The sequence below is a fragment of the Mirounga angustirostris genome, unplaced genomic scaffold, assembly GCF_029215605.1.
Source record: "Mirounga angustirostris isolate CCGP_5_RB_7025 unplaced genomic scaffold, mMirAng1.0.hap1 SCAF_1, whole genome shotgun sequence".
In the NCBI taxonomy this organism is placed as follows: Eukaryota; Metazoa; Chordata; class Mammalia; order Carnivora; family Phocidae; genus Mirounga; species Mirounga angustirostris.
The window spans coordinates 112,186,315-112,213,381 of NW_026991709.1; the positions used below are offsets into that span (position 1 = coordinate 112,186,315).

General features: G+C 38.7%; 2 protein-coding genes across 20 annotated transcripts in view; one reads left to right on the forward strand and one right to left on the reverse strand.

Annotated features, from left to right (window-relative positions):
* LOC123863736 (ceruloplasmin) overlaps positions 1-27,067 on the forward strand; it is a 59,518-nt gene that overhangs the window by 25,265 nt on the left and 7,186 nt on the right. For 2 of the 14 annotated variants that reach the window (XM_054504365.2, XM_054504364.2), the window contains exons 10-18: positions 5,061-5,211; positions 6,454-6,666; positions 7,761-7,968; positions 9,768-9,907; positions 11,042-11,170; positions 14,051-14,157; positions 15,601-15,817; positions 16,447-16,586; positions 17,773-17,874. In XM_054504365.2, the coding sequence (XP_054360340.1) occupies positions 5,061-5,211; positions 6,454-6,666; positions 7,761-7,968; positions 9,768-9,907; positions 11,042-11,170; positions 14,051-14,157; positions 15,601-15,817; positions 16,447-16,586; positions 17,773-17,820 (1,353 nt within the window). In that variant the 3' untranslated portion in view covers positions 17,821-17,874. The other 12 variants (XM_045903580.3, XM_045903582.3, XM_054504367.2 and 9 more) reach the window with 12 other exon arrangements.
* HPS3 (HPS3 biogenesis of lysosomal organelles complex 2 subunit 1) overlaps positions 23,389-27,067 on the reverse strand; it is a 39,380-nt gene continuing 35,701 nt past the window's right edge. For 5 of the 6 annotated variants that reach the window (XM_064586616.1, XM_064586601.1, XM_064586608.1 and 2 more), the window contains one exon: positions 23,389-24,215. In XM_064586616.1, coding sequence (XP_064442686.1) covers positions 24,088-24,215 — 128 coding nt within the window. In that variant the 3' untranslated portion in view covers positions 23,389-24,087. The remainder of the gene's footprint in view (positions 24,216-27,067) is intronic. The other variant, XR_010410164.1, reaches the window with a different exon arrangement.

The following is a 27,067-nucleotide window of genomic DNA, read 5'->3' on the forward strand; positions in this document are numbered from 1 at the left end:
TTTCTTATGTTATCTTTTAGGAGCTTTATTTATTTTACATTTATTTTATTTGTTTTGATTTTGGTTTGTGATCCATTTTGAGTTGATTTTTGTGAAGAGTGTAAAATCAGTGTCTAGATTCATTTTTTTTTTTGCATGTAAACATCCAGTTGTTATGTCACCATTTGTTGAAAAGACTATCTTTGTTCCACTGTATTGCCTTTGCTCCTTTGTCAGATCAGTTGACTAAATTCATGTGAATCTACTTCTGGTCTCTCGATTCTTCCCGTTGATCTATTGGTCTATTCTTTCGCCAATGCCATAGTGTCTTGATTGCTGTAGTGTTGTAGTAAATTTTGAAGTTGGGAAATAGCCTTCCAACCTTGTTCTTCTTCGATATTATGTTGGCTATTCTGGGCCTTTTGCCACTCCGTATAAACTTCAGAATCCCTTTGTTGATAACCACAAATAATTTTCTAGTATTTTTATTGGGATTGCATTGAATCTATAGATTGAATTGGGAAGAACTGACAACTTGGCAGTATTGAGTCTTCCTATCCACAAACATGGAATTTTTATTCAGGGTAATGGGATAGTGAACAGAAATCCTAGTTTAGATAAGGGGGATGTAATATTTGAGGTGAGATCTAAATTTTAAGGAGGGAGCCTTGCAAAGATCTGGGGGAAAAGGGGGGGAGTAGCTAGTGCCAAAATGTGTAATTTTATTTAAAAATTGTATTTAAAAAATATTATTTAAAAAATTATTTTATATCTTTTCTCCTTTGACCTATAGGCATGACCAAATACCTTAAGTATTTCCTAATGTTGAACCAGTCTTGCACTTCTGGGGAAAAATGTTACTTGAACACTGTGGGGTTTTTTGTTTGTTTGTTTTCAAATTTTTATTTAAATTCTAGTTAGTGAACATACAGGGCAGTATTGGTTTCAGGAGTAGAATTCAGTGGTTCATCACTTACCACAACACTCAGTGCTCATCACAACAAGTGCCCTCCTTAATACTTATCACCCATCTAGCCCATTCCCCACCCACCTCCCTCCAGCAACTCTCAGTTTGTTAAGAGTCTCTTATGGTTTGTTTCCATCTCTATCCCCCCAATATGTTCATATGGTTTGTTTCTTTTTTTCTTTTTTTTTCTTTTAAAGATTTTATTTATTTATTTGAGAGAGAGAGAGAATGAGAGACAGAGAGCACAAGAGGGAAGAGGGCAGAGGGGGAAGCAGACCCCCTGCTGAGCAGGGAGCCCGATGTGGGACTTGATCCCGGGACTCCAGGATCATGACCTGAGCCGAAGGCAGTCGCTTAACCAACTGAGCCACCCAGGCGCCCCTTTATGGTTTGTTTCTTAAATTCCACATATAAGGAAGTCGTATGGTATTTGTCTTTCTCTGACTTATTTTGCTTAGCATAATACACTCTAGCTCCATCCACATCATTGCAAATGGCAAGATTTCATTCTTTTTGATGGCTGAGTAATATTCTGATATAGGTATATCTATCTATCTGTCATCTATATCTATCTATCTATCTATCATCTATCTATCTATCTATCTATCACTTATTCTTCATCCATTCATTAGTCGATGGACATTTGGGCTCTTTCCATAGTTTGTCTATCATTGATAATGCTGCTATAAAGGGTGCATGTACCCCTTTGAATCTGTATTTTTTTATCCTTTGGGTAAATACCTAATAGTGCAATTGCTGGATCATAGGGCAGTTCTACTTTTAACTTTTTGAGAAACCTCCATTCTGTTCTCCAGAGTGGCTGCTCTAGTTTTCATTCCCACCAACAGTGTAAGAGGGTTCCCCTTTCTCTGCATCCTTGCCAACACCAGTTGTGTCTTGTGTTGTTGATTTTAGCCATTCTGACAGGTGTAAGGTGATATCTCATGGTAGTTTTGATTTGTATTTCCCTGATGATGAGCGATGTTAAGCATTTTTCATGTGTCTGTTGGCCATTTGTATGTCTTCTTTGGAGAAATGTCTATTCATGTCTTCTGCCCATTTCTTAACTGGATTATTTGTTTTTTGGGTGTTGAGTTTGATAAGTTCTTTATAGATTTATCAGATATGTCATTTGCAAATATCTTCTCCCATTCTGTAGGTTGCCTTTTAGTTTTGTTGATTGTTTCCTTCACTGTGCAGAAACTTTTTATCTTGATGAAGTCCCAATAGTTCATGTTTACTTTTGTTTCCCTTGCCTCTAACAACGTGTCTAATAAGAAGTTGCTGCAGCCGATGTCAAAGAAGTTGCTGCCTGTGATCTCTTCTAGGATTTTGATGGTTTCCTGTCTCACACTTAGGTCTTTCATCCATTTTGAATTTATTTTTGTGTATGATGTAAGAAACATTCATTCTTCTGCATGTTGCTGTCCAGTTTTCCCAATACCATTTGTTGAAGAAACTGTCTTTCCTCCAATGGATATTCTTTCCTGCTTTGTCGAAGATTAGTTGACCGTATAGCTGTGGGTCCAATTCTGGGTTTTCTATTTTGTTCTACTGACCCATGTGTCTGTTTTTATACCAGTACAGTACTGTCTTGATGACTACAGCTTTGTAATAACAGCTTTAAGTCTGGAATTGTGTTGCCTCCAGCTTTGCTTTTCTAGATCAGGATTGCTTTAGCTATTTGGGGCCTTTTGGGGTTCCATACAAATTTTAGGATTATTTGTTCTAGCTCTGTGAAAAATGCTGGTGGTATGAGCACTGTGGTTTTTTAAAACATTTTTTCACTTACATTTCTGTATTGAATTTGATAGTGTTTTATTTAGAATTTCTCACATAAGCTGTAAGTGATATTATTTTAGATTTTGTGTGCTTTCTTAGGTCTCATATCATAGTTACACTATCTTCATTAAATAAATTGGGAAGAGTTCCATGTTTTGAATACTCAGGAACTGTTTAAATAGATAGGAATTATCTGCTCCCTAGAGATTTGAAAGAAATTGCCTGTAAAATTATTTCAACTGTGTGACTTTTAAAAAGAAGTAGTTAGGGGTTTTACTTGTTCTTTTTTCTTTTTTGTCTATTAAAATGTGTTTTAATCACATTTTATTTCACCTATGGATATTGGTCTATTCAAGTAACTTCTTCTAAGTCAACTTAGAAGAATTATTATTAATGTACATAATGATCTTTTTTTTCCTTCCCCATATATGTGGTTATATTCCTTTCTCAGTTCTATTGTGGTATATTTGGGTTATCTCTCATTTTTTTTATTAGACTTGCCAAAGATTTGTGTATTTCATTGGTCTTTTCAAATAATACATTTTTAGGTTTAACCATTTTAATTTGTGCTCTAATTTATTAAAAAGTTCATCTTTTTCTTTATTAATTCCTTTCTCCTTTTTTTCATTTTACTTTTCTAAAATTTTCAGATATTTACAAACATCTATTTTTATTTGGTTTTACTTAAAATAAAAAGTATTTCTGGGGTGCCTGGGTGGCTCAGTTGGCTAAACAGCCAACTCTTGATTTCAACTCGGGTCATGATATCAGGGTCATGAGACCAAGCCTCAAGTCGGACTCTACACTGGGAGTGCAACCTGCTTAAGATTCTCTCTCCTTCTGCTTCTCCCCTCCCCCCACCCCTGTGCACACGTGTGTGCTGGGCTCTCTTTCTCTAAAAAAATTAAAAAATAAAAGTATTTCAGACTCTCAGTTTATATGTTTAGTGTATTCCATACATTGTGCCTTGTTATGGATATTGCTTACTAAATACTTAGTAATTCATGTTTGCTTCCTCTCTAAGAGTTATTAGGATCAAATATGATCTTCCTTTATTAGTACTTTTTAGTTTTGTTGCATTATGATCAGAAAATATGACCTGTAAACTTTTCACTGAAGTTTACTCTATAGATCAGAATACAAGTGACTGTAGCAGTCCTCTATTACAATCCCTACACATGTGAGAATGTATTTTTGTTGTTCTTTGCTAGGTATAGAATTTTTGTATCGTAATCTTTTCCCCTCAAAAACATAAATGCTACTCCATCTTCTTCTGATATTTATTGTGCTAGAGAAGTCCAATGTTTGTGATAACACTTTTAGAATGACTTAGTGTAGAAATTTGTCTATGTCTGAATCTCAAAAATTTTGCCAGAATATTTTTAAGCATAGATCTCTATGACTACTTTTGCCTTTTCAGTGAAGCTTTTGAATCTGAATTTTCTCTTCATGGTGGTAAACATTTCCATTATTATTTATTATCATTATGTTTTCCCCTTTTATAATTTCTTTCTGAAATCATTACTATGTACATATTTTTCACCTTTGAATCTTTTCTTCTGATTTATGGGAGCTTTCTTAAAATTATCTCCGTCACAGCGGCCCCTGGGTGGTGTAGTCAGTTAATTGTCAGATTCTTGGTTTCAGCTCAGGTCATGATCTCAGGGTCATGGGATCGAGTCCTGCATCAGACTCCGTGCTCAGCGCAGAGTCTGCTTGAGACTCTCTCTCCCTCTGCCCCTCCCTCTGCTCTCTCTCTCTAATAAATAAAATTTTCAAAAAATTATCTCTGTCACTGATTCAGTTTTCAATAGGATCTAACCTTTAGGTCTCTGCTTTTGTTGGATTTTAAAAATTTGATAATCATATTTTTCATCTGAAAGAAAAAAGACATGCAATAATATCTAAACTTTTCTTTGAGGGAGGATCTAGTTTTCAGGGGCTCATACGCTTTGATTTCTTAGACTGCCTTCTTCTGAACTACTGAAACATTTCAGTAGACCAGACAGCATCTCTGCTTGCTTATGTTTCACCAGGGAGAGGGGGAGAGGAAGTGAGAATGTTTGTCCAGATGACTGGCAGGAAGGTGGGGAGAGGAGTCAGAACTTCTAGGTGCAGAGAGAGACTTAGATCATGTTGAACCAAAAACCTACTACACAGATAGTAATGAAAACTCTGGTAATCAACTGGGCTACTTCGTGAGACCCATCTACAAAGAGGAATGGAAAGTTCTTAACCTTCCTTTGGTGAGTTTGTGCCCAAATAGTATTGTGTGCATACTTTCTACCTCACTTATCCTATCTTCACTCATTGTTCTTGTTTTGATTTACAGAAAAATGTAGACAAGGAGTTCTACCTGTTTCCCACAGTGTTTGATGAGAATGAAAGTTTACTCCTGGATGAAAATATTAGAATGTTTACAACTGCACCTCATCTGGTGAATAAGGAAGATGAAGACTTTCAGGAATCTAATAAGATGCACTGTAAGTATACACCATCCGCCAATATTAAGTTACTCCAGTACTGCTCATGTAATGCTTTTAATGAAACCAAAATGCTAATAGCTTTGCCCATTGATTAATTTTCAACAAACGATTAAATACAACTCTGAGGATAACATTGATATTTAAGGTATCAGTCAATTATTCTTCATTTCACTTAATCTAGAATAATAAAACATATAAAATATATCAATTAGATGCATGGTCCTTAAAATGTTGTCCCTGGATCAGCAGCTTTAGCATGACCCAGGGACTTGTTAGAAATGCAAATTTTTGGGCCCCAACTCCTACCTACTGAGCCAGAAACTTTATGGCTGGGGCCAGCAATCTCTATTTAACAAACCCTCTACATCAGGTGATACATGCGTAAGTTTGAGAACTACTGGATTAGATACTCTTCTCATCTGTGGTTTAATAGTGACAGCCTCATTTTATTATTCAAAATGAAGAAAGATATGTTCTCTGTTGTCAATGAACTTCAGTGATTCTCACCCTTGACTACAAATTAGAATCCCCTGGGTGTCTTATTAAAACTGTTAAAACTATTTTTTAAATGCTCAGGGCAACCTCCAGAAATTTTTATTTAATTGGAACCTAGCATTAGATTTTCTCTTTCGTTTCCAGTGTAATTCCAGAGGTTTAGAGACAGTGAGCTAATTGTTCAGGATACCCACACTGCTAATGGACTACATGTGAAAATCACTGTAGTAAGAGGAAACAAATGTAAAGTTGTGTTACAAACCAATGTTGTTTTTTAATTGAATCAATACTAGTAATAATCATGATAACATTCCTTTTGAGTTTGCATTTTTACATTTTGGTGAAGTCAAGACTATTACCTATTAGTAACAGCAGTGAGAGAAAACTTCCTGCGTTCACTCTTCCTCGTCATTCATGATGAATCGGAGAGTTTTCCATCCAGAGCAACAAACACGTTCCCAGTCTACAGTGCCCAGGAATAGCTGTTACTATTCATTCATTTGGGTGCTCACAAACCTGACTCTTGAGAGAACTAAGAAGTGGCTAGTCCCCTTCCAGCCAGGGACTGCTCTGGGAGTGCTGGGTACAGCAGAGACACTCCTGACACATAAAGGGGAGGGGAAGGCATGAACGGGTCTTTCAAAAATTAGATCAACAAAGTTGGTTCTAGAAAATCTGGGAGGTTGTCATGTAGGAGGACAGATGATAAACCACTTTCAAAATACCATTTCCCAACTTTTACAGCCATGAATGGATTCATGTACGGGAATCAGCCTGGTCTCAACATGTGCCAAGGAGATTCAGTCATGTGGTACTTATTCAGTGCTGGAAATGAGGCTGATGTACACGGGATTTACTTTACCGGAAACACGTATCTGTCAAAAGGAGAAAGAAGAGACACAGCAAACCTCTTCCCTCAAGCAAGTGTGACACTCCTCATGCAGCCTGATGCTAAAGGTGCATTTCTTTAAAGTCAAGACAAGTCTCCATTGAATGGATTCATGTCATTTTGGTTTAAAATCCTGTTTTGGGTGCTAAACTCATCCCTTCCCCAAACCTCCAAGTGTGTGCTCTTCCTTCCCTTGAAGAGCATGTCCGGGCCACTATTAGCCAAGTGTGTGGTAGATAGGTCTGTTTCCTGCTTATTGAGGGGAGGGGAGGGAGTGACAGGTGAAGAGTAGACTGTGGTTCCTCCCATTTCCACATAGTAGAATCCTCAGGACACTCTCTTTTTAAGTTATGGTCCTTTTAAAGAGAGCTGGCAAGTCAGACTAGGAAGGGAATGACTTCTGTAACAGTTCTGTCATCTCTCTGTAGCCTTCACGTAATGTTGGCTTGTTGGCTGTTTGCAGTTGAGTGTCCTATGCTAGAAGGATAGCCATGCAACCTCAGAGATTTCTGCAGGCCTGGTTCTGAGTGAGTAAAACAAACTGAAACAAAAAAGCAAGGACTTTAACCAAAACGTGAAACACACTAACTTGCTTCAGGCTTTATCTGGTTCATCATATGCCACTACAACGTAAGACAAGTCCAATGTCACCTCTTCTTTTATTCATTAGACAAGCGTAAAAACAACAGTCAACAAAAGACATAAAGCATCTGTTCTTGTGAAGTAGAAATTCTAATGCAGGGAGACAGACAAGAAGCAAGTATAAATATATATATATATATAGTGGTTATAAGTACTATAAAGAAAAACAGGGCAGAAAAAGGGGCTGGAGACTGATGGGGAAAGGTGGGTAACAATTCTCTGAGACGGTGACAATTAACAAGAAGCTTGAATAAAATGAGGACATGAGCTATGTAGCTATTCTGGGGAGGAGTGTTCCAGGAAGAGGAAACAGCAAGGGCAAAGGCCCTGAGGCAGGCACACACTTGACCTGTTCTAAGAACAGCAAAGAAGTCTCTGTGACTGGAGCAGAGTGAGTGGTAGCTGATGTGATCATCCAGGTGAGCCACGTTAAGGACTTGGGTGTTGATTCTGAGTGAGTTGAGGAGCCATAGAAGGTGCTGAGCAAAGGAGTGATGTGCTTTCTTATTTATCATCCCAGGGACTTTTGAGGTTGAATGCCTGACAACCGATCACTACACAGGAGGCATGAAGCAAAAGTACACGGTGAACAAATGCAAGCAACAGATTGATGATCCAAGCCTCTCCCTGGCAGAGAGGACCTACTACATTGCAGCAGTGGAGATGGAGTGGGATTATTCCCCAAGCAGGGAATGGGAACGGGAGCTGCATCGCCTACAAGAACAAAAGTAATTCTCCAGACTCTGATTCCCAATTTTTTTTTTTTTAGTTTTCTCTTTCAGAGAATTAAGAATTATGCTAAATTTTAGAAAAACAAACAGTTGCATTAAACAGTAACAATGGAACAATAACAACAGAACAATAACAAAATGCTTCCCAGGACCCTTTCCTCATTAATTTCTGTTCTCGCAATTTTCTCACAGGAAAATTTCCATCTGTCTCATTTGATTCTTTGTAGTCACTCCTCTTCCTTTCTTTTCTGTTGGATTGTCTTCTTATATTCATGTGCCCTATCTTGCTATTGATTTTCAAACTTGAGCAAAAATTAATGCCTAAATTCAAAGCTAAAATATTATTTTCCTTATCAGCCATTTGCTGCTTCCCTTATTTTTCCTCCAGAGAGTTCCTTATCAGTTCAGTAATCTGTTCTTTCATATTCTTAAAACTATTATGTGTGAAGAATATTTTAAATTCTTGAGAGTAGGGATGCCTGGGTGGCTGAGTTGGTTAAGCGTCTGCCTTCGGCTCAGGTCATGATCCCAGGGTCCTGGGAACGAGTCCTGCCTCGTGTTCCCTGCTCAGCAGGGAGCCTGCTTCTGTCTCTGCCTGCCGCTCCCCCTGCTTTACTCTCTCTCTGACAAATAAATAAATAAAATCTTTAAAAAGAAAATTCTTGAGGACAGTATAGTAGACATGGTCTTTGTCCTCTAAGAACTTATAGGAAAATGTACTTCAAAACCACCAGTAACATGGACATTATGGAAATGTAAAAAATAATAAGTTCATTGTGAATAAATGTAAGTAAAGCATCATTGTTGACGCTGCAGAAACTGCATGTAAAGCAGTATCACCAGAGCCTTCTTGAAGACTTTTCCAACCACTTTGCCCTCTGTCATTTCACATGTCCTACACTAACCTTTCATGGATATGATCTGAGAGATCGGGATGGACGTGTGTTCAGATCTGGGGTGCATAGCATCTCTGGTAACCTACAGCTGAGCAAAGCTTAGCTGGTTAGTTTGACTTCAATGGGGAGTATGATTTGCAGTATAAAGGAGTAAAAGGTTATTTTAAGAGGGGGTGGGGGGTAAGATAGTCAAAAGTTTACAAGAGCTGGCACACCTGGGTGGCTCGGTTGGTTGAGCAGTCAACTCTTGATTTTGGCTCAGGTCATGATCTCAGGGTCCTGGGATCGAGACCCACTTCAAGCTCCGTGCTCCATGGGGAGTCTCTTTGGGATTCTCTCTTTCCCTCTCCCTCTGTCCCTTTCCCTGCTTGCAATCCCTTTCTCTCTCTCTAAAATAAATAAATAAAAATCTTTAAAAAGAAAAGAAAAATGTACAGGGGCCATGAGGAGTCATTGCAAACTTAAGATAAAGGGAGTGGCTGAAAACACTCGGCCATATTGGCTCTTATAAACCAGAAACATTGCAGGAACCAGAGAACATTTCATCAGTGAAATCTGGGCTCAGAATTTTAGGGCTATAGAGAAACTTTAGAGATCATCTCATCTCATACTTTATTTTGGGGGTGAGGAAACTGAGGATCCACCAGGCAATGACTAGCTGGAGATCAGCTAATGCCAGTCAGCACAGGTCTCAGATGGCTTCACTCCCAGAAAGGAGCACTTTCTACCAGGTCTATCTATTTCTAAAGTCTTATTCTTTCTTGCTGGAATGGGAGAATGCTATTAAAAATCAGCATAATTACTTGAGTGAAAACTATATTGTTATTCAAAATTTAAAACTCAATTTCCACTTTCATTAAGACAAGTACTAACCTTAGTTGTGTGTGTGTTTTGTTGAAGTGTTTCGAATGCATTTTTAGATAAGGAAGAGTTTTACATAGGCTCCAAGTACAAGAAAGTTGCGTATCGACAATACACCGACAGCACGTTCAGAGTTCCTGTGGAGAGAAAGGCTGAAGAAGAACATCTGGGCATTCTGGGTACGCTAATCATCGGGTGTGGGGTAGCGATGTGGGGCTATGTGCAGTGAGAGTACGTGTCCAAGGGTTTAATTTCTCAGTTCATAGTCAAAGCTATTCAAATAAAAATAAAAGTTATGCAATAAAAACGAGAAGCCTGTGTTTACTGAAGAATATGACCAAAGTTTTGCTTATTTTTCTCAGAAACAATGTATTATCACATATACTAATGAAATTGTACGTATTTGGTGTTCATCAAATTGATGCCTGTCATTTTGGTGAAATTCCTAGAAATTAGTTCTAATGAAAGTCTTCACCAAATTCTCCCTGTTATTCCACCTCTCTCCCGGCTCCCAAATCATAGCTAGTTGCTTTTAAAATTGCCATCTAGTGATTAACTCCAAGAGAAAAAAATGTACACATAGACAAGGAAATAAAGAAAGAAAAGTGTTACCATACACAAGGCACGGGGAAAGTTGCTTTCGATTTTTCAGGAATCCTTTTAAGAGAGAATGTCTAAGAACCTGACCAACAGTGGTCTTGGGAATTTTCTTGAAAATCATCAAGTGCAGGGGACTTCCCTCCCAACCTCATCATATTTCCATACTAACAGAATACCTTGGCGTGTGTTATCCTCAGCCCCTGAAATAAGACACCCAAGGGGGAATGGCATTGTTGCTGGGTTGTAGAAATTCTTAGCAGCAGACAAGCTAAGATCGGCTAGAGAATAAGGTAGAAATGGGAGGGGTGGCCCCACCCACCCTTCCAAATGCCACAAATTCACACTCAGGAAGGCCTGGAAGTCCAAATGCAGAGAAATGAGAGCAAGTGTTACCCAATGACTCTTGGCCCGGGTAGGGTCACTGCTGACTCACCAGGATTAGGCCATTGCCCTGCAGGGCACTTTCAGGCCAAAACCTCCCGTAGGACTCTTGATGAGAGATACACCCTTGGTTTCCATTTATAGAGATAACCATTCCTCATGCTTTTATTCTGAATCCTCCGAGACCAGGTGTAAATCCAAGAGTAGTATAGTATGAAGCCACACACACTCCTGCCTTCATGCTAAGAAAGTTACCTGATCTTTGCTTCTTTTACTGAGTTAGAACTTCTCATCCAATAGGTATATAAACCGTTCTTTTTTGCTCTTGCCAGGTCCACAACTTCATGCAGATGTTGGAGACATAGTTAAAATTATCTTTAAAAACATGGCCACAAGGCCCTACTCAATACATGCCCATGGGGTGAAAACAGAGAGTTCTACAGTTACTCCAACTTTACCAGGTACTTATGGCGGGGCAGGATGGCGGGGGGGGGGGGTATTTTAATAGACTTTACAGGCTTTCCACAAATGACTATTATCAGAGACGTATTCCTTTCAAATGAGTGTCTTAAGCAAGTGAAGAAGGAAGTGGTTAAGATTGCATGCAGGGGGGTGCCTGGGTGGCTCAGTTGGTTGAGTCTGCCTTCAGTTCTGGTCATGATCTCAGGGTCCTGGGATTAGCCCTTATGTCAGGCTCCCTGCTCAGTGGGAAGTCTCCTTCTCCCTCCCCCTCTGCCACTCACCCCCAGCTTGTGCTCTCTCTCTCTCTCTGTCTCAAATAAATAAATAAAATCTTAAAAAAAAAAGAGAGACATGCAAGGAGGTATATCTGTGTATACTTCTCTATGCACAAATAAGGAAAGGGAAGGGAAGGGAGAAAGAGAGAGAGGGCAAGAAAGAGAGAGACCCACAGGAGAACTGTAAGGAAAACATCTGTGAGTACTGGATATCTACAAATACTCAAGATGGATTGAGCAGAGATGATCTCTCCATGCCCAGGCAGCATTTACCGCACATTGTGTGTGGTTAATGTTTCCATGACTGTAGCTGAAGGCAGGGTCCTAAGGGCAGAGACTGCCACGTGGAATTTTAAATCCCCCAATTCTAGCCCAGTATCTGGCATGTACTAGAAACTCAGTAACTTCACTTAACACAGTGCAAAAGCTGGAAGAGGTTAAATACACGTGTGTTATTTCCTTTAATTAAAACTATGTTTTTCTTCTATTAGTTGGAAAGTTGGCTTCTAGGAAAGGAATATTTCTTAGTAATTTAGCAGTTCCCCAATATGGCAAGTGAGAAAAAATGAGTGAGGAAAAAATAAATTACGCTATAAAGTTGCTCGTGTCAATTCAGGGCATTAGAAATAAAAAGCCCTGCCCTTGTGACTCTCACATTCTTCCAAAAGAGATAAACAAATTACATAGTATTAATTTATAAACAGTGCTATGAAAAAGATTAAAGCAGATGAGAGGGCGCCTGGGTGGCTCAGTTGGTTAAGCGACTGCCTTTGGCTCAGGTCATGATCCTGGAGTCCCTGGATCGAGTCCCGCATCGGGCTTCCTGCTCGGCAGGGAGTCTGCTTCTCCCTCTGACCCTCCCCTCTCTCATGTGCTCTCTCTCATTCTCTCTCTCTCAAATAAATAAATAAAATCTTAAAAAAAAAAAGCAGATGAGAGAGAGGAAGTAACAAGAGTGCTATTTTAGGTAGGGTGATCAGGAGGGCTTCTTTGAGGAGGTGCCCCTTGTGAGGACACCTAAATACTAAGTCATGAGCCACAGGGAGTTATGGGGGAAGAGCATTGAAGGTCCCGAGATGGGAACAGCAAGGAGGCCAGAGGCCAGAGCAGAGCAAACAGGGGACAGAATGTGAGATGAGACCCAGGGAGGGCAGGGGGCTGGATGCAGTAGGAGGAAAGGGAATCCTCGAGGCCATGGTTAGAACCTTACATTTTATACTATTAACCAAGCTGGAGATTGATGATCTGAGGAACACTTTATAAAGGCCTCTTCTGGTTGACGTGTGGGTAAGTGACTGCAGAAACAGGGTAGAATAAAGGAACAGTTAGAGGACTATTGCAATAATCTGGGTTAAAAAAATGAGACGTGGACCAGAGTAGACGCAGCTGAAGTGGTGAATTGTCATATTCTGGTTGTATTTTAAAGGTGGTGTTAACAATCCTTGCTGAAAGATCAGGCATTAGTAAATGTTAGGGAAGGAAGAGTCAAGGACAGCGCCAGGGTTTTGGACATCCACCATGGGTGGCAGAGCAGGTGGGGGAATGGAAAAGAGAAGGAAACATTATTTTTTGGCTTATGAGATTAAGAGTGTAGATGAAGAGATGATATGTTCAGGTGGTGAATCTATGCTTTATATTCTCAGTGAAAGATTCTGCTTACAAAAAGGGTGACAGTGTAGGGGTGAGTAAGATGGAGGACTTGAAGAAAAAGGAAAAAGTCTACCACATCCCTTGAGACCATCCCTCCTGTCCTGCTTGATTCCCTAGAAAAGGTTTGTCAGAATCTGGCTAATGAAAGTCTGACAGCATGAATATGTAACAGTGAGGTTTACGTAAATGGAGTGGACGGTGAGTGGCCACAGCTAAAAGTCAAGGTCTGGTGAACTGCTGGACAGGAAACCCGGAGGTGACTGGAAGCAGAGATCAGCCCGGGGAAGAGCCCAGAGCACATGGAAGAGGGTCAAGGCCTTGGCAAGTTAGGAGGGTAGAGCAACTGGCTATCTTCAAAGTGTCAAGGTCCAGGGTGTGACAGTGTCCTGTATGTGACAAAGCTGGGACAGAACAGCGTATGGTATGACAGAATGGGACAGACCCGGGAAGAGGTCATTGTGACAAGTCAGTGACCCATGAGATCCCAAGAGCTAATGGCTCCTCACCAGGAATTCTGGAATCGCTAGGGATAATGGTAAAAAAGGAGAAAAGGAAGGCCAAGTTGAGGCCAAGGGAATGACACAGGGCATGCAGGTACAAACACAGAGAAGGTTTGGGGAAGGTGCTCACATTGGGGGAAATGACTTGATGGTTGAAAACAGTGTTTTACAGAAACAGACTTCAAGCTAAAAAAAGATCTGTTACAAAATTCCTTCAAATTGTGATATTGGTATTGCCACATCCTGGCTTGGTGGTATTGCATGTGTGTGTCATGGTTAGTTAATTCATAACTGACAAAGAAGATCTAAAAATATGTCTTACAGTTTGTCTTAACGCTAAATCCCCGAAAACAATCATTGGTTATTAAGACTTAGTGTGTGCGTGTGTGTGTGTGTGTGTGTATCGCAAATATATACCAAATATAACCAGATACATTAACACTTATTTATTTAGGTGAAACTCGCACTTACATATGGGAGATCCCAGAAAGATCTGGACCTGGAATAGAGGATTCTGCTTGTATTCCATGGGCTTACTATTCAACTGTGGATCAAGTTAAGGTAAACTTTAAATCATTTGTTTTGTGAAAATCCCCAAATTAGACACATAGTTGAAGGAAGATGAGATTAGAGTTTTCCTGTGATCCAATTCTATCTTAAAATCCCAGGAAAGGAAGCTTCTCTACAATTCACTTTGGTTTCATTTTTCGGTTTGTTTCTTTTTAAGGATAGAGTTGTAAGTGTGTTAACCCTATGACTGCTGATTATGGGTAACAGAATCAAATATTAATAAGTACAGTGTTTTGACATAAAAATACATTAAACCCAAAGAACTGAGGTACATGATCTAAGAGCTCTATTAATGATAATAAAAGTGTTGATCTCAGTACTAGCACAACTAAAGCTATTTTATTGAATATTTCAAAGCCAACAAAACACTCAACAACTGCAAATCAGAACTTATTCCAAGATTCTTTTGTAGAATTAAATCTCGAGTCCAAATCTCTCTCCTGGGCTCCAGACCTGTTTATATACCAGCCTACTGAACATCTCCATCAGCATGTCCCACCGGCACTGGAAACACAGCAACTCTAACATGGAATTGAGATTCTCCTCTACCTCTTGTATTTCCTATTACAATATGTGGCACCACGAGTTCCAAATCTACTCATTTGTTCAAGCTAGAACCCTGGGTATGAAGTATCTAGTTCTTCCCCCTGGCTCATACAGGCAATTCACCCACCTCCATAGAGCTCAGTCTATTTCTTCTCCCTGTCTCCATAGATAGGGTCCTCGTGATTTGCCTAACTACTACAATGGCCTCCCACGCCCCAGTCTCTTCCTCCTTCAATCCTTCCTTCACTCACCGCTAGGATGACTGGTCTAAAATGCAAATATGTTGCCATGTCATGTTCAAGTTTTCAATGGCTCCCTGTGACCCATACGATAGAGTCTAAAATTCCTGAACATGATAGAGCTCAAAGACCCTTCCAGACCTCATCTGTCATTATTGACACCCGCCAAACCAAACGTCTCATAGATTTGTCAGTTGTCGTCTTCCTCCTCTGTGTTCATTAGCACCTTATGTACCTCCATCACAGCGAGTGATTCATTTCTCCCTCCATTTTCTCTACTGGACTGAGTTCCTGGAGGGCACGGGCTTTGTTTGATTCATCTCTGGATTTTTAGAGACTAGCACTGTGCTTGATTTACGGAATAGGCCAACCAACACCGTTCGTTTGGGGTTCCTTTACATTGCTGCTCATTAGCTGAGCCAATATTTGGCCCCTGCACGCACTTCTGTTACTTCAGCATCACCCATTTGACCTACCTACTACTCATCGTTAGTCCAACTTATCCATAAGTGGAAAGTGACTGACCTGACAGCACCATGTTAGGCAAAGTTTCCAACTTAAATCGATCCCTCTGAAATTCCCGAGGTCCCAGTTCTCTGAAATCCTGACTTCTATCACAAGGATGACCAAAGTTTTTGCTTGTTTTCAGGATCTGTATAGTGGATTAATTGGCCCACTGATTGTTTGCCGGAGACATTACATAAAAGTATTCAACCCCATCACAAAACTGGAATTTTCCCTTCTGTTTTTTGTTTTTGATGAAAATGAGTCCTGGTACATAGATGACAACATCAAAACATACTCTGAACACCCTGAGAAAGTAAACAAAGACAATGAGGAATTCATAGAAAGCAATAAAATGCATGGTATGAGACATTATTCCAGCCCTATGTTCCCCCTTTTCTTCTTTCAAATAAAATTAGTTTGGAGACTATTCATTTTATAATAAACCAGTTCTGCCTCACGCTGTATGTGAGGTAGAATTCTGTTCAAAGGAAAACCACCTATTAACTTCTCTCCCCATTCCAAGGTCTCATTCTCTCTTAAATTCACAATTAGATTACAGCTTTTGGTGCTAAAGGACTAGAAAAGCAGTGTGACCTTATTGACCCTAAAGTATTCATTTCCCTGTCTGTAGGGAAATAACTTCCATTATCTCAAAAAGATTCACATATTAACCTAGTAATCATAGGGTCAGTGAAACAGCCATTGATTTAAAATATCCTGAAAAGTGGGGCACCTGGGTGGCTCAGTTGGTTAAGTGACTGCCTTCGGCTCAGGTCATGATCCTGGAGTCCCTGGATCGAGTCCCGCATCGGGCTCCCTGCTCGGCAGGGAGTCTGCTTCTCCCTCTGACCCTCCCCGCTCTCATGTGCTCTCTCTCATTCTCTCTCTCTCAAATAAATAAATAAAATCTTAAAAAAATAAATAAATAAAATAAATAAAATAAAATATCCTGAAAAGTAATTAAAAAAAAATCATGTGATTTCCCCAGCTATTAATGGAAGAATGTTTGGGAACCTGCAAGGCCTCACGATGCACGTGGGAGATGAAGTCAACTGGTATCTGATGGGAATGGGTAACGAAATCGACTTGCACTCGGTACATTTTCATGGCCACAGCTTCAGGTACCAGGTAAGAGTGATCCACGGTCATTATTATTGCTCTATTGGAAAATGTTTTAATACAAATGAAAATATTTCCTCAGAGAGACTCATGAAAAAAAAAGTTTCAAGACTAAATTATATCCAAAGACTGTGCTACACAGCAATTTCAGTTGCTGTTACCAACCTTTGTTACAAATTGGGCTCTTCGTTGGATTTATAGTTTTAGTGGGTTTTCGTGGAATTCTGCTCACATATTGCTGGTCAAGGCATTTGAATAGCATTGTTAGCAGAGAGGTTAGGCAGGTTCACACAATGATGGATCAGAGAGTAGAGCCAAGACTTTATTATAAGCTTTACCAGTTCTAACTTCTGAATCTTAAACAGACTAAAGTGAACAAGTTTATCATTTTGCTGTCGGGCAACTGATTGGTCTCTAGATCTCAACGCTGCTTCTGCTTCTCACCCAGTGCCGATTTCAGCAGGAGTCAGAAGCTCTCTTTCTTACCTTTGAGTTAATGTAGAAAATTCAGAAACTACCACAAAGCCCATTGCAGAAAAGGCCATTTTGTTATCTGTATTTTGCTTTATGTAGATGTTACCTTCTTAGCAGACTTTCAATTCTGTCCTTGCAGAAATACCCCCCAACTACTCTGTGTCTAGTCTAGATTCGACCTGAACTGCCTCTGGTTCTGGCTTCTCCATGGGCCTTCTTTCCTGCTCCCTGCATTCCCCTCCCTGCCATAAAGTTTCACAGACCAGCTAATCTAGAAGAGCTTCAGCAAAAGTGAGATTAGGACCGAAATGAGGCCACAGCTAAATTCCCTTGTGTAACTCAAGCACTCTGATAAAAGAAAACTGGATTTGAAGTGTAAGAGGCGCCAGGTGGTCCTAATGGATGAATGGACTCTCATCACATCTCCCCTTCACACCCACTTCGTGGCCCCTACTGCCAGACATTTAGCAGTACCAAGACCGCATACCTCACTGTTTGTTTCGGGCACACAAATGTGCAGGGTCTCTCTGTCTCTTTTTTCTTTCTTTAACAGATTCATCCACTTTTCCCAATATCCCTGAGCTGGCCAATGAAAGATTATTTGAATGAACTCTCACATATAATAAACATTATATAATATTTGTCATTTTTCTAATTAAGCACAGGGGCATTTATAGTTCTGATGTCTTTGACATTTTCCCTGGGACATACCAAACTCTAGAAATGTTTCCAACGACACCTGGAATCTGGTTACTCCACTGCCATGTGACTGACCACATTCATGCTGGAATGGAGACTACTTACACGGTTCTACCAAATGAAGGTGAATATCGAGGTAGTAATTCTAGAAGTCACATAGCATGAATATAATTAAGATGCACTACTTTGCCTAAATACTTTCCCCAATATGAAGCATTCGTGAATTCGCTGCCCTGATTTCTTCCTTTCCTACCTCCAAAAAGGAATTTTTTTTTTTACTGCTAAAGGGTGTGGGATACTGCTTATCCTCTGAAAGCTGGTACTGATAACAGCACCAGAAGTCTCTCAGCTAATACAAATGACACCAATTTAAGGCAGTGCAATTATTCCTAAAACTGATATAAGGGAGTGGTCGTGTTATTTACCAAAAGACTAACAAAAGACACATTTAGAGTTTAATTTCTTTCTTAATAGAAAACATTTAACTTTTTTTCTAGGTCTGGTACACAAGAAACTCCTCCCCACCCCACCCCCCAAAAATCAATATAATTTTAAATAGTCAATCAGGCAGAAATAATATCTTTCTCTACTTCTAGGGGTGAGGGGAAGTATTATTGATTACTGTTTGTCAGAGACTGTCTTAGTCCATTCAGGCTGCTCTAACAAAATATCGGACTAGGTAGTTTATAAACAGCATATATTTATTTTCACAGTTCTGGAGGCTGTTAACCTGAGATCGGGGTGCCAGCACGGTTGCGTGACAGCCCTTTTCCGGGTTAGAGACTTCTTATTTTATCCTTGCATGATGGAAGGGACAAGCTAGCTCTTTGGGGCCTCTTTGACAAGGGCACTAATCTCATTCACAAGGACTCCACCCTCATGACCCAATCACCTCCCAAAGGCCCTACCAAGTTGCTGTCAACCATGTGCAATAGGTTTTCAACATAGGAATTTGGGGGGACACCAAGGTTTAGACTATAGCAAAGATCCAGGAAAAAAAAATAGAATCTAAATTCCATGTTTCCCCCAGCCCAGCAATAATACTCCCTCCTGAAGCACAGGAAACACAGGAGAAGGAACAGCCCTTTCCTGGGTAAAAAGTCACAAAATGTGTTCTATAGAGTGAAATCCTGCTGTGTGGTTGCAGGCTTTGGTGTTTCTTGGGTCTTCTGAGTTCAGAATTGTTGGAATTGGCGATGGCCAATCCAACAGGGGGAAATGATGTAGAGAAAACAATGCCTTGTGTTTCCTCTTTAAAACAGGCATTAGGGGCGCCTGGGTGGCTCAGTCGTTAAGCGTCTGCCTTCGGCTCAGGTCATGATCTCAGGGTCTGGGGATCGAGCCCCGCATCGGGCTCCCTGCTCCGCGGGAAGCCTGCTTCTCCCTCTCCCACTCCCCTTGCTTGTGTTCCCTCTCTTGCTGTGTCTCTCTCTGTCAAATAAATAAATAAAATCTTTATAAAAAAAATAAAAATAAAACAGGCATTAAAGAGGACATATAAGTGGAAGAAAATATAGAAATAAATCCCTCAAAAATTAAAAGTCACTCAAAGATCAACCGTGAGTGCAAACGACAAGTTTTCATTTCTGCTCCCGGGTTTTACACAGACACCTCGTAACATGAAAAACGGTTCTCTTAAAGCCTTTATTACAAAGAGTGGGACTGGGAGTACCGGAAGGCCAAAGACTGGCAGAGGTAAATAAACCGTTGGGTTCAGTGCCAGTCACTACGGAACAAGGTGAAGAGTCAAACATGAGAAAGAAAACTGCAGTATCAGCACACACGTAAGCCACCACACAAAACAATGATCCTGCTCTGAGGGAGCACTGAGGCAGGCATTCTGGAAATACATGTGTGCAAATGCCTCACGTGCAGAGGATGCGGCTGCAGGCTAATCATGCACACCCAGACACTGACAAGATTCCTCCTGTGGAATTAGCCTGGAAGGAGAGGGAGAGGATTGCTTGGTTAAGAGAAGGGAGATTGTTTTTAAAGCCTTAGAGAAAACTGTAGAACAAACCGCAAATGGGAAGGGAAAACAAACACTGGGGAAAAGATTAAAGAGAAATTGGCTTCTACAAAAGGAAAAGGTATCGTATAGAGCGAAAGAAGGGGTAATGAACAAAAAAGATAGCTTGAACTATAAACAGAAAGATGGAGAGCCATGTTTACCAGTCTGAATTATCTTTAAATGAAAGTTTGATAAAGCTTTGGGTAAGTCTACATTAATTCTGAATCTTAGAAAATCTTCTGTCTACTCTGACACAGAAAAGGGAGCACAGGAGGTTAGAGTAAAATTGTTCAATATTATGCACCAGGAGACAGGCAATTTCCACCACAATGAAAAAAATCACTAGAAAAGAACTGTAAATATCCTGATATATTTAATGTAATGCTTCATTTCCCCTACCAGAAGAAGCATAATAAAGACCTTCTCTGATAAATATAAAAGGTACTTTTTTTTAGACTGTGACATTTCTACTACAGTCAGATAACCTTTTAGAGGAGTCAGTAGGAAAAAAGGCTTGCCTAGCTTTCAGTTATTCAGGCAGGGACTGTATATTCTGTATTTCTAGTAACTACCCCAATCCAGTCCAATACTCTGCTTGGTAAATATCTAACCACCAGTGAAAAGGAATTTTTAAACTTTTTTGGACGTAATTTTAGACTTACAGAAAAGTTGTGAGAATAGTACAAAAAATTCCCATATACCCTTCACCCAAATTCCCCAACTGTTAACATTTTACATAGCCATATTTGCTTCCTGTTCTCTCTCCTATCTGCCCCCCATCCTCTTCCCTAACACATATACAATAGTAAATATATATATATTAAGTTATATATAAAGTTAAATAAACATATATAGTAAATATATATATTTCCTAAAAATAAGGATATTGTTATATAGAAACATAATACACCTATCAAAATTAGGAAATTAAAGATGATTCAATACTACAGACCATTTTCAAATTTCACAAATTATTCTAATAACATTTTTCACAGAAAAAGAAAATCCCACTCATACATTGTGTTCAGTTGGTTTGTCTTCTTAGTCTGGAACAGTTTCTTTGTCTTTTATAACTTTGACTTTTTTTTTCAAGATTTATTTATTTATTTGAGAAAGAGAGAGCTGGGGGCGGGGGAGAGTCAGAGGGAGAAGGAGAGAGAGACTCTCAAGCAGGCTCCCCACTGAGCATGGAGACTGACATGGGGCTTGATCTCACGACCCTGAGATCATGACCTGAGCCAAAATCAAGAGCTGGTCGCTCAATGGACTGGGCCACCCAGGTGCCCTGACTTTGACATTTTTAAAGAATACAGGGCAGCCACCTTGTATAATGTCCTTCAATTTGGGTTTCTCTAATGTCCTCATAATTAGATTCATTTTTTGGCAAGATTCTTACAGAAGTGATATTGTTTTTCTCTGTATGCATGTCAAGAGGCACAAGATGTTGATTTTTTTCCCTTACTGATTATGTTAACTTTGAGCGTTTGATTTAAGGAGATTTCTGCCAGGTTTCTTTACTATAAAGTTACTATTTTCCCCTTTATAATTAATGAAGATCTTGCAGGGAGCAAAGTAAATTTTCTTTAAATAAAGCAGTACTAGAATGAGACATGTTTTTAAATATATAAAAAAATGGACATTGCTGCCAGGTGTCCATCGACAGATAAATGGATAAAGAAGATGTAAGATATATATATATATATATATATATATATATATATATATACACATACATATATATATATATATAATGGAATATTGCTGAGCCATCAAAAAGGAATGAAATCTTGCCATTAGCAATGATGTGGATGGAACTAAAGGGTATTATGCTAAGTGAGATAAGTTAGAGAAAGACAGATATCATATGATTTCACTCATGTGTGGAATTTAAGAAACAAAACAGATGAACATAGGGGAAGGGAAGGAAAAATAAAATGGGATGAAATCAGAGGAGACAAACCATAAGAGACTCTTAACTATAGGAAACAAACTGAGGGTAGCTGAAGGAGAGGAGGGTGGGGTAAGCAGTAACTGGGTGATGGGCATTAAGGAGGACACTTGATGTAATGAGCACTGGGTGTTATATGCAACTGATGAATCACTAAACTCTACCTCCGAAACTAATAAAACATTATATGTTAATGAATTGATTTTAAATAAAAAAGAAAACAAAAAATGGAAAAATAGAAATGAATCAAGAATAATTAAACAAAACAACTAACAGTAAAAAATGCGAATACATTTAAACCATATGACATATAGAGTCGTCATCCCTCTTATCCATAGGGGATATGTTCCAAGATCCCCAGTGGATGCCTGAAACCGTGGATAGTGTTGAACCTTATATAAACTATTTTTTTCCTATATATACATACCTATGATAAAGTCTCATTTATAAATTAGGCACAGTAAGAGATTAACAACAATAATAACAAAACAGAATAATTTTAATAATATACTGTAATAAAAGTTATGTGAAAGTGGTCTCCCTCTCTCTCTCTCTCTCAAAACATCTCATCCTGATCCTTCAGGATATAGTGATCCTCCTTTTCTTGTTATGGTGTGAGATGATAAAATGCCGCCATGATATGATGAAATGAAGTGAATGACATAGGCATTGTGACATAGCGTTAAGCTACTATTGACCTTCTAAGGAACATCTGCCCCTGGACTACAATGACCATGGGTAACTGAAGCCGTGGATAAGGGGGGACCACTATACTGTTTATAATAATGGTCTTAAAATTTCTTTTTCTATAGAGACCAAGTCTGGCTGAAAGAAATAAATTGGTGATAAGTGGAAAAAAAAAAAGAAAAAAACAGTGATTCATAACAATGTACGTGAAAGTGCTGAAGAAAAAGTTTACTTTGGAATGGCTATAAGCATTAAAAAAAAAAGACTGAAAACATACACTTTCATGTATTTGTGGCGGAAACTCTTTGTTTCATATGAAAAGATCAACAGACACATGACTGACTCTAATACAATTATAATTGATTTACATAAGTCCTTCATATCACCACCAGGACTTTATAAAACTGTATTCTCCACCCCCACCCCCAAAATCTATGACCAGATGTTGTCCTTGATGGTTCTTCAAAGATCGCTATTAAGATTCATTGAAATGTTTTCAACCATTGGCTTCCCATCAATCCCTATAACATGGTGCTGATATCATTCTTAATGAATCAGTGGACATGAGGGCATAGGTGTAGAGAAAGTAAAAAATTATTTTAAAATAATAATAAATTAAAAATTAAATTTTTTAAATAAAATAAATTTTTAAAATGAAATAAAACAAGGTAAAATAAAAAATTAAAATAATGCCTATCTATCTGGATTTTGTGAACCCTTGAAGAGACGGTCAGAAGGAGAATAATCTGGAACTGGAGAAAGGCAAAATTGACAATTCTACAGATTAAATCCTGGTAAAGATGAACACTAACATCAGGAGAAAAGTTTCAAAATACAGTTGTGGCAGATGCTGGGTGAGTAGCTTTTGACCAGTCTTAAGTAAAGTCAAAGCACATTATCAATGAGCTGAACTTGGACTCAAAATTGTTTAATAAGAGGCTAAAAAAGAAGACACAACTGTGAATACAATGGTATATTTCTTTATTTTCACATATACTCTAGCTAAAAAAGCAAAAGTACACCAATAAAAAAACAGAAACAAGGCTTTGGCTGAAAAACATGCATCCAACAAATTATGTTAATGGCCAGACAATAAGACAATTAACTTTGTAAATTTCTACTTCATTGATTCAGGGAGAAACCACAGCATGAGTTTTAAAAAGTAACAAAAAAGTAAAATTTGAAATCTTACTGTGGGAAAACATTAACCTCTTTCTCAAAGAAAATTATTCAAGAAGAAGAAGAAGAAGGAGGAGGAGGAGAAGAAGAGACCTAAATTGAGATATCTGGAAAAATCAAGAAGAATAAATTCTGGACCACTTGGAGTGACATTCTTTCAAACATACCCACCAAATGTTTCTTTGTGTTTCTGGGGTGAAAAAGATTGTCACTTCTCTAACAACACTGATTTGATGTTCCTTGGAATAAAAGTCAGTGTCTACTTCTAAAAACATATGCCTTCTTTGAGAAAATTCTTAAGTTTTGTAGCTTTTTTTTTTTTACATTCTGGATGCAGGTCATAAAGTACCAAACTAATAATACCACTTCATGGAAACGTAAGCAGCCTGAAAGCATCTGCAACAAATGCACATATTCGATATGAAAATCCTTTATTTACATTTTTACTGGACATTCAGTTGTTTTCAAAAGTCAGTCTTCTATGGCATTGTGGTATTTTTCAAATGATACCTTCAAGTCAATGATTTCTTTCGACTGCAATAAAGAAGATATGGCAAGAAAAATGCTGCAGTGCCATCTTCTGGGAGGACATTCAGGAAATCCCTCAGTTCCAGCTCCACAGCAACAACTGACAACGTTTCTGTTGGTAGGACAGTATCTGAGTTAGAACTGCAAGCCTGTCTTTCATTCAATTTTCTTATCACTCAACCAATTAGAAGCGAGGTCAGGCAAGAAAATGTTATAACTACAACAGGAAGAAAAAAAAAGATCGGTCTTTTAAATCCACAGACTACTTACGGTTTTAACAACTTCTTATTCATTCTTTCTAAAATGCTCTGAATTTTATTTTATATTAGTTCCATGCAATTTTGATTTACTGCTTCGTTGCATTATTTTTCAATATACTTTTATTAGCCTCTAAAGAAAACTAAAATAATTTGGATACTGTCTTTAATGTTAGGGCTATATTGCAGCTAATTTATAAAGGTTGCTAGGACAGGAAATACTACTAATTGATGGATGACATTTTCCTAAATCAGTTCCTCTCTATTATGAGATTTTCATGTTTTGAATAAGCACAAATCTGTCTTCATGACCATTTTTTTCCAAACTGTAAAATAAGGTACTCTCGTGTACATCTTCAATTACTAAGGGATTTAGCAAACATGTTTATAATTTTATGATTCCATTGCTTCTTGATACATACATGCTGCCCTCTGCTGGGAAGAGAGGGGGTGACACTTAAGAACAGTGTTGGCAATAACACCAGTGCCATTCCCTGTGTGATCCTCACCTGCCCACCACTTACTCTATCTGCAGAGTGACTACAATATAAAATCTCCTGCTCAGATGTGTGTGCATCCATCCAAAGTCATCTCTCTAATATTCAGCAACCTAAAGCATTCCTTACACAAAGGAATGACATGCCCATGTTGCTAAAAAGTTAATGAAGGGATCAGCAGTGATGTATGAGAAAGATCCCTAACTCTGGAGTCAGAGAGATTCTGTGACTTTAAGAAAGCCACTTAACCTTCTGAGTCCCAGTTTCTTCATCTATAATGAGGGGGTACCATCTGCTAGCTTCTAGAGTCCTTTGAGAATTAAATAAAATACAATGATGCATATCTAAAATATTAATAGAAACTTAATAAACAATGACTACTAACTAGTTTGCAAAACCGATATGAAAAACATGAATTTTCAACACTTCCCTATCAAACCAGTTTATTTAGCGTAAATGTGGAGCCTATAAATAGTATCATAGGTTTAAAAAAACCGAGTTGGGGGCCAGTATTGAAGTTATAGAGGCAACAAAAATCTTGCCACTGCCCAATTCTCCTCTTCTGCCAACCAGTGAGGGGCTAATATAGGTTATAACTCCAAGAATAAGGTCAATATCTTAAATCTGTAGAGGACTTTAAATCCTCCAGTGTGTCTAGAAAATATTCATCAGATGATGAAAATAGTTATTTCTGGCTGATGGGATTTTAAATGACTTTCTAAACTTCATTTTTGTAACTTACTACAGTAGTAACATTTTTAATAATAAACACAGTCCATTACCACAAAAACAGTAACAAATATTTCCTGGAAACAAGCCAATCACTAGCCCCAGTTTCAATGGCTCTGCATTAGTGCAATGGTTCTCAACCAGCATGATTTTGCTCCCCAGGGACATCTGGAAATGTCTGGAGACATTTTTGTTTATCATAACTGGGGGAGTGCTGCTGGTATTTAGCAGCAAGGAATGCTGCTAAACATCCTAAAATGCATACACACAAAAGAATTATCAGTCCAAAATGTAAATAGTGCCAAGGCTGAGCAATGCTGTATTAGAGAGATAAGAAATCCAAGCTCCTAAGCATATTACAGAGATTCCCGACCTCCATCTCCAACCTTGCCATCTTACGATCTTGCCTAATGTTTATTCTAGAGTCAATCCTGAACTTCTCATTAGTCTCTGGATACTAAAACATTGACCTGCTTCCGGTCACTCAGTAACCAGGTCTCCAGACTCTAGTTCTGGTCTCCTCTCAGTGCACTTCAACTCCCTTGAAAACGGACCTGAAATTATTCAGGTGTCTTCCCTTCAAATCAATAAATAGAGAACGCTTCCTATGGACAGGCATATTGCTGGTAAGGAGGGCACAACAGGAAAAATGAGTAAAACGCTATACCAGCTCTTGAGGTTTTGGAGTCTAGTAATAAACACAAATCTCACCCAGCACTTAGTCTAATGAGCCACACACATCACACACATACATACATACATGCACATGTCTATGCACACGCACTGACATAGTTCGATGATACAGAAAAATGGAACATTTGGAGGAATGATTATGGGTAGGTTAGGGGTAGAGAGGACATGGATATGGATGAGGAAAGGATGAAGTCCTTCGACTGAGATAATGGTGCTACTGAGGTATGAAGATGTGGGACAGCTGCTCTGCAAAGTGATCCACCCACACAAATAATCGGCTCCAAGTTAGAATATAAACGTGACACAAGGGGGACAAGGCCATCAAATGTCTGACATTTCCACCTTCTGAAAAGCAAAAATTCACTCAGGGAGATGAGTAGGACAAAAAGTTAGTATCAAGTCACCACATCTTCCCAGTCACAAGCATGCAACTTTACTTAAATGGGCATCTTCAGAAAAACACCCTCCTATGGCCACTGGCTCTGCCTAACACTTTAAAAACCAATCACGTCAGCTGGAAAACACAATTCCAGCACTGTCAATTGCTAATCTTTTATGCACAGTTAAATCAATATAACCACACCCTTTGTCATCAGGCCAATAATTATCTAGTGATATTAACACATAAGACTAGAGAAATTGATAACCAAATTAGAAGTGACTACAAATTATGCAAATTCAAACAATACCTATGCTGCAAAACACTGCATAATTTATAGTCAACTTTTAAAGCCTTGAGAAGCTTGTTATTCCTCAATACTTGCTTACAATTATAATTAATAATAATA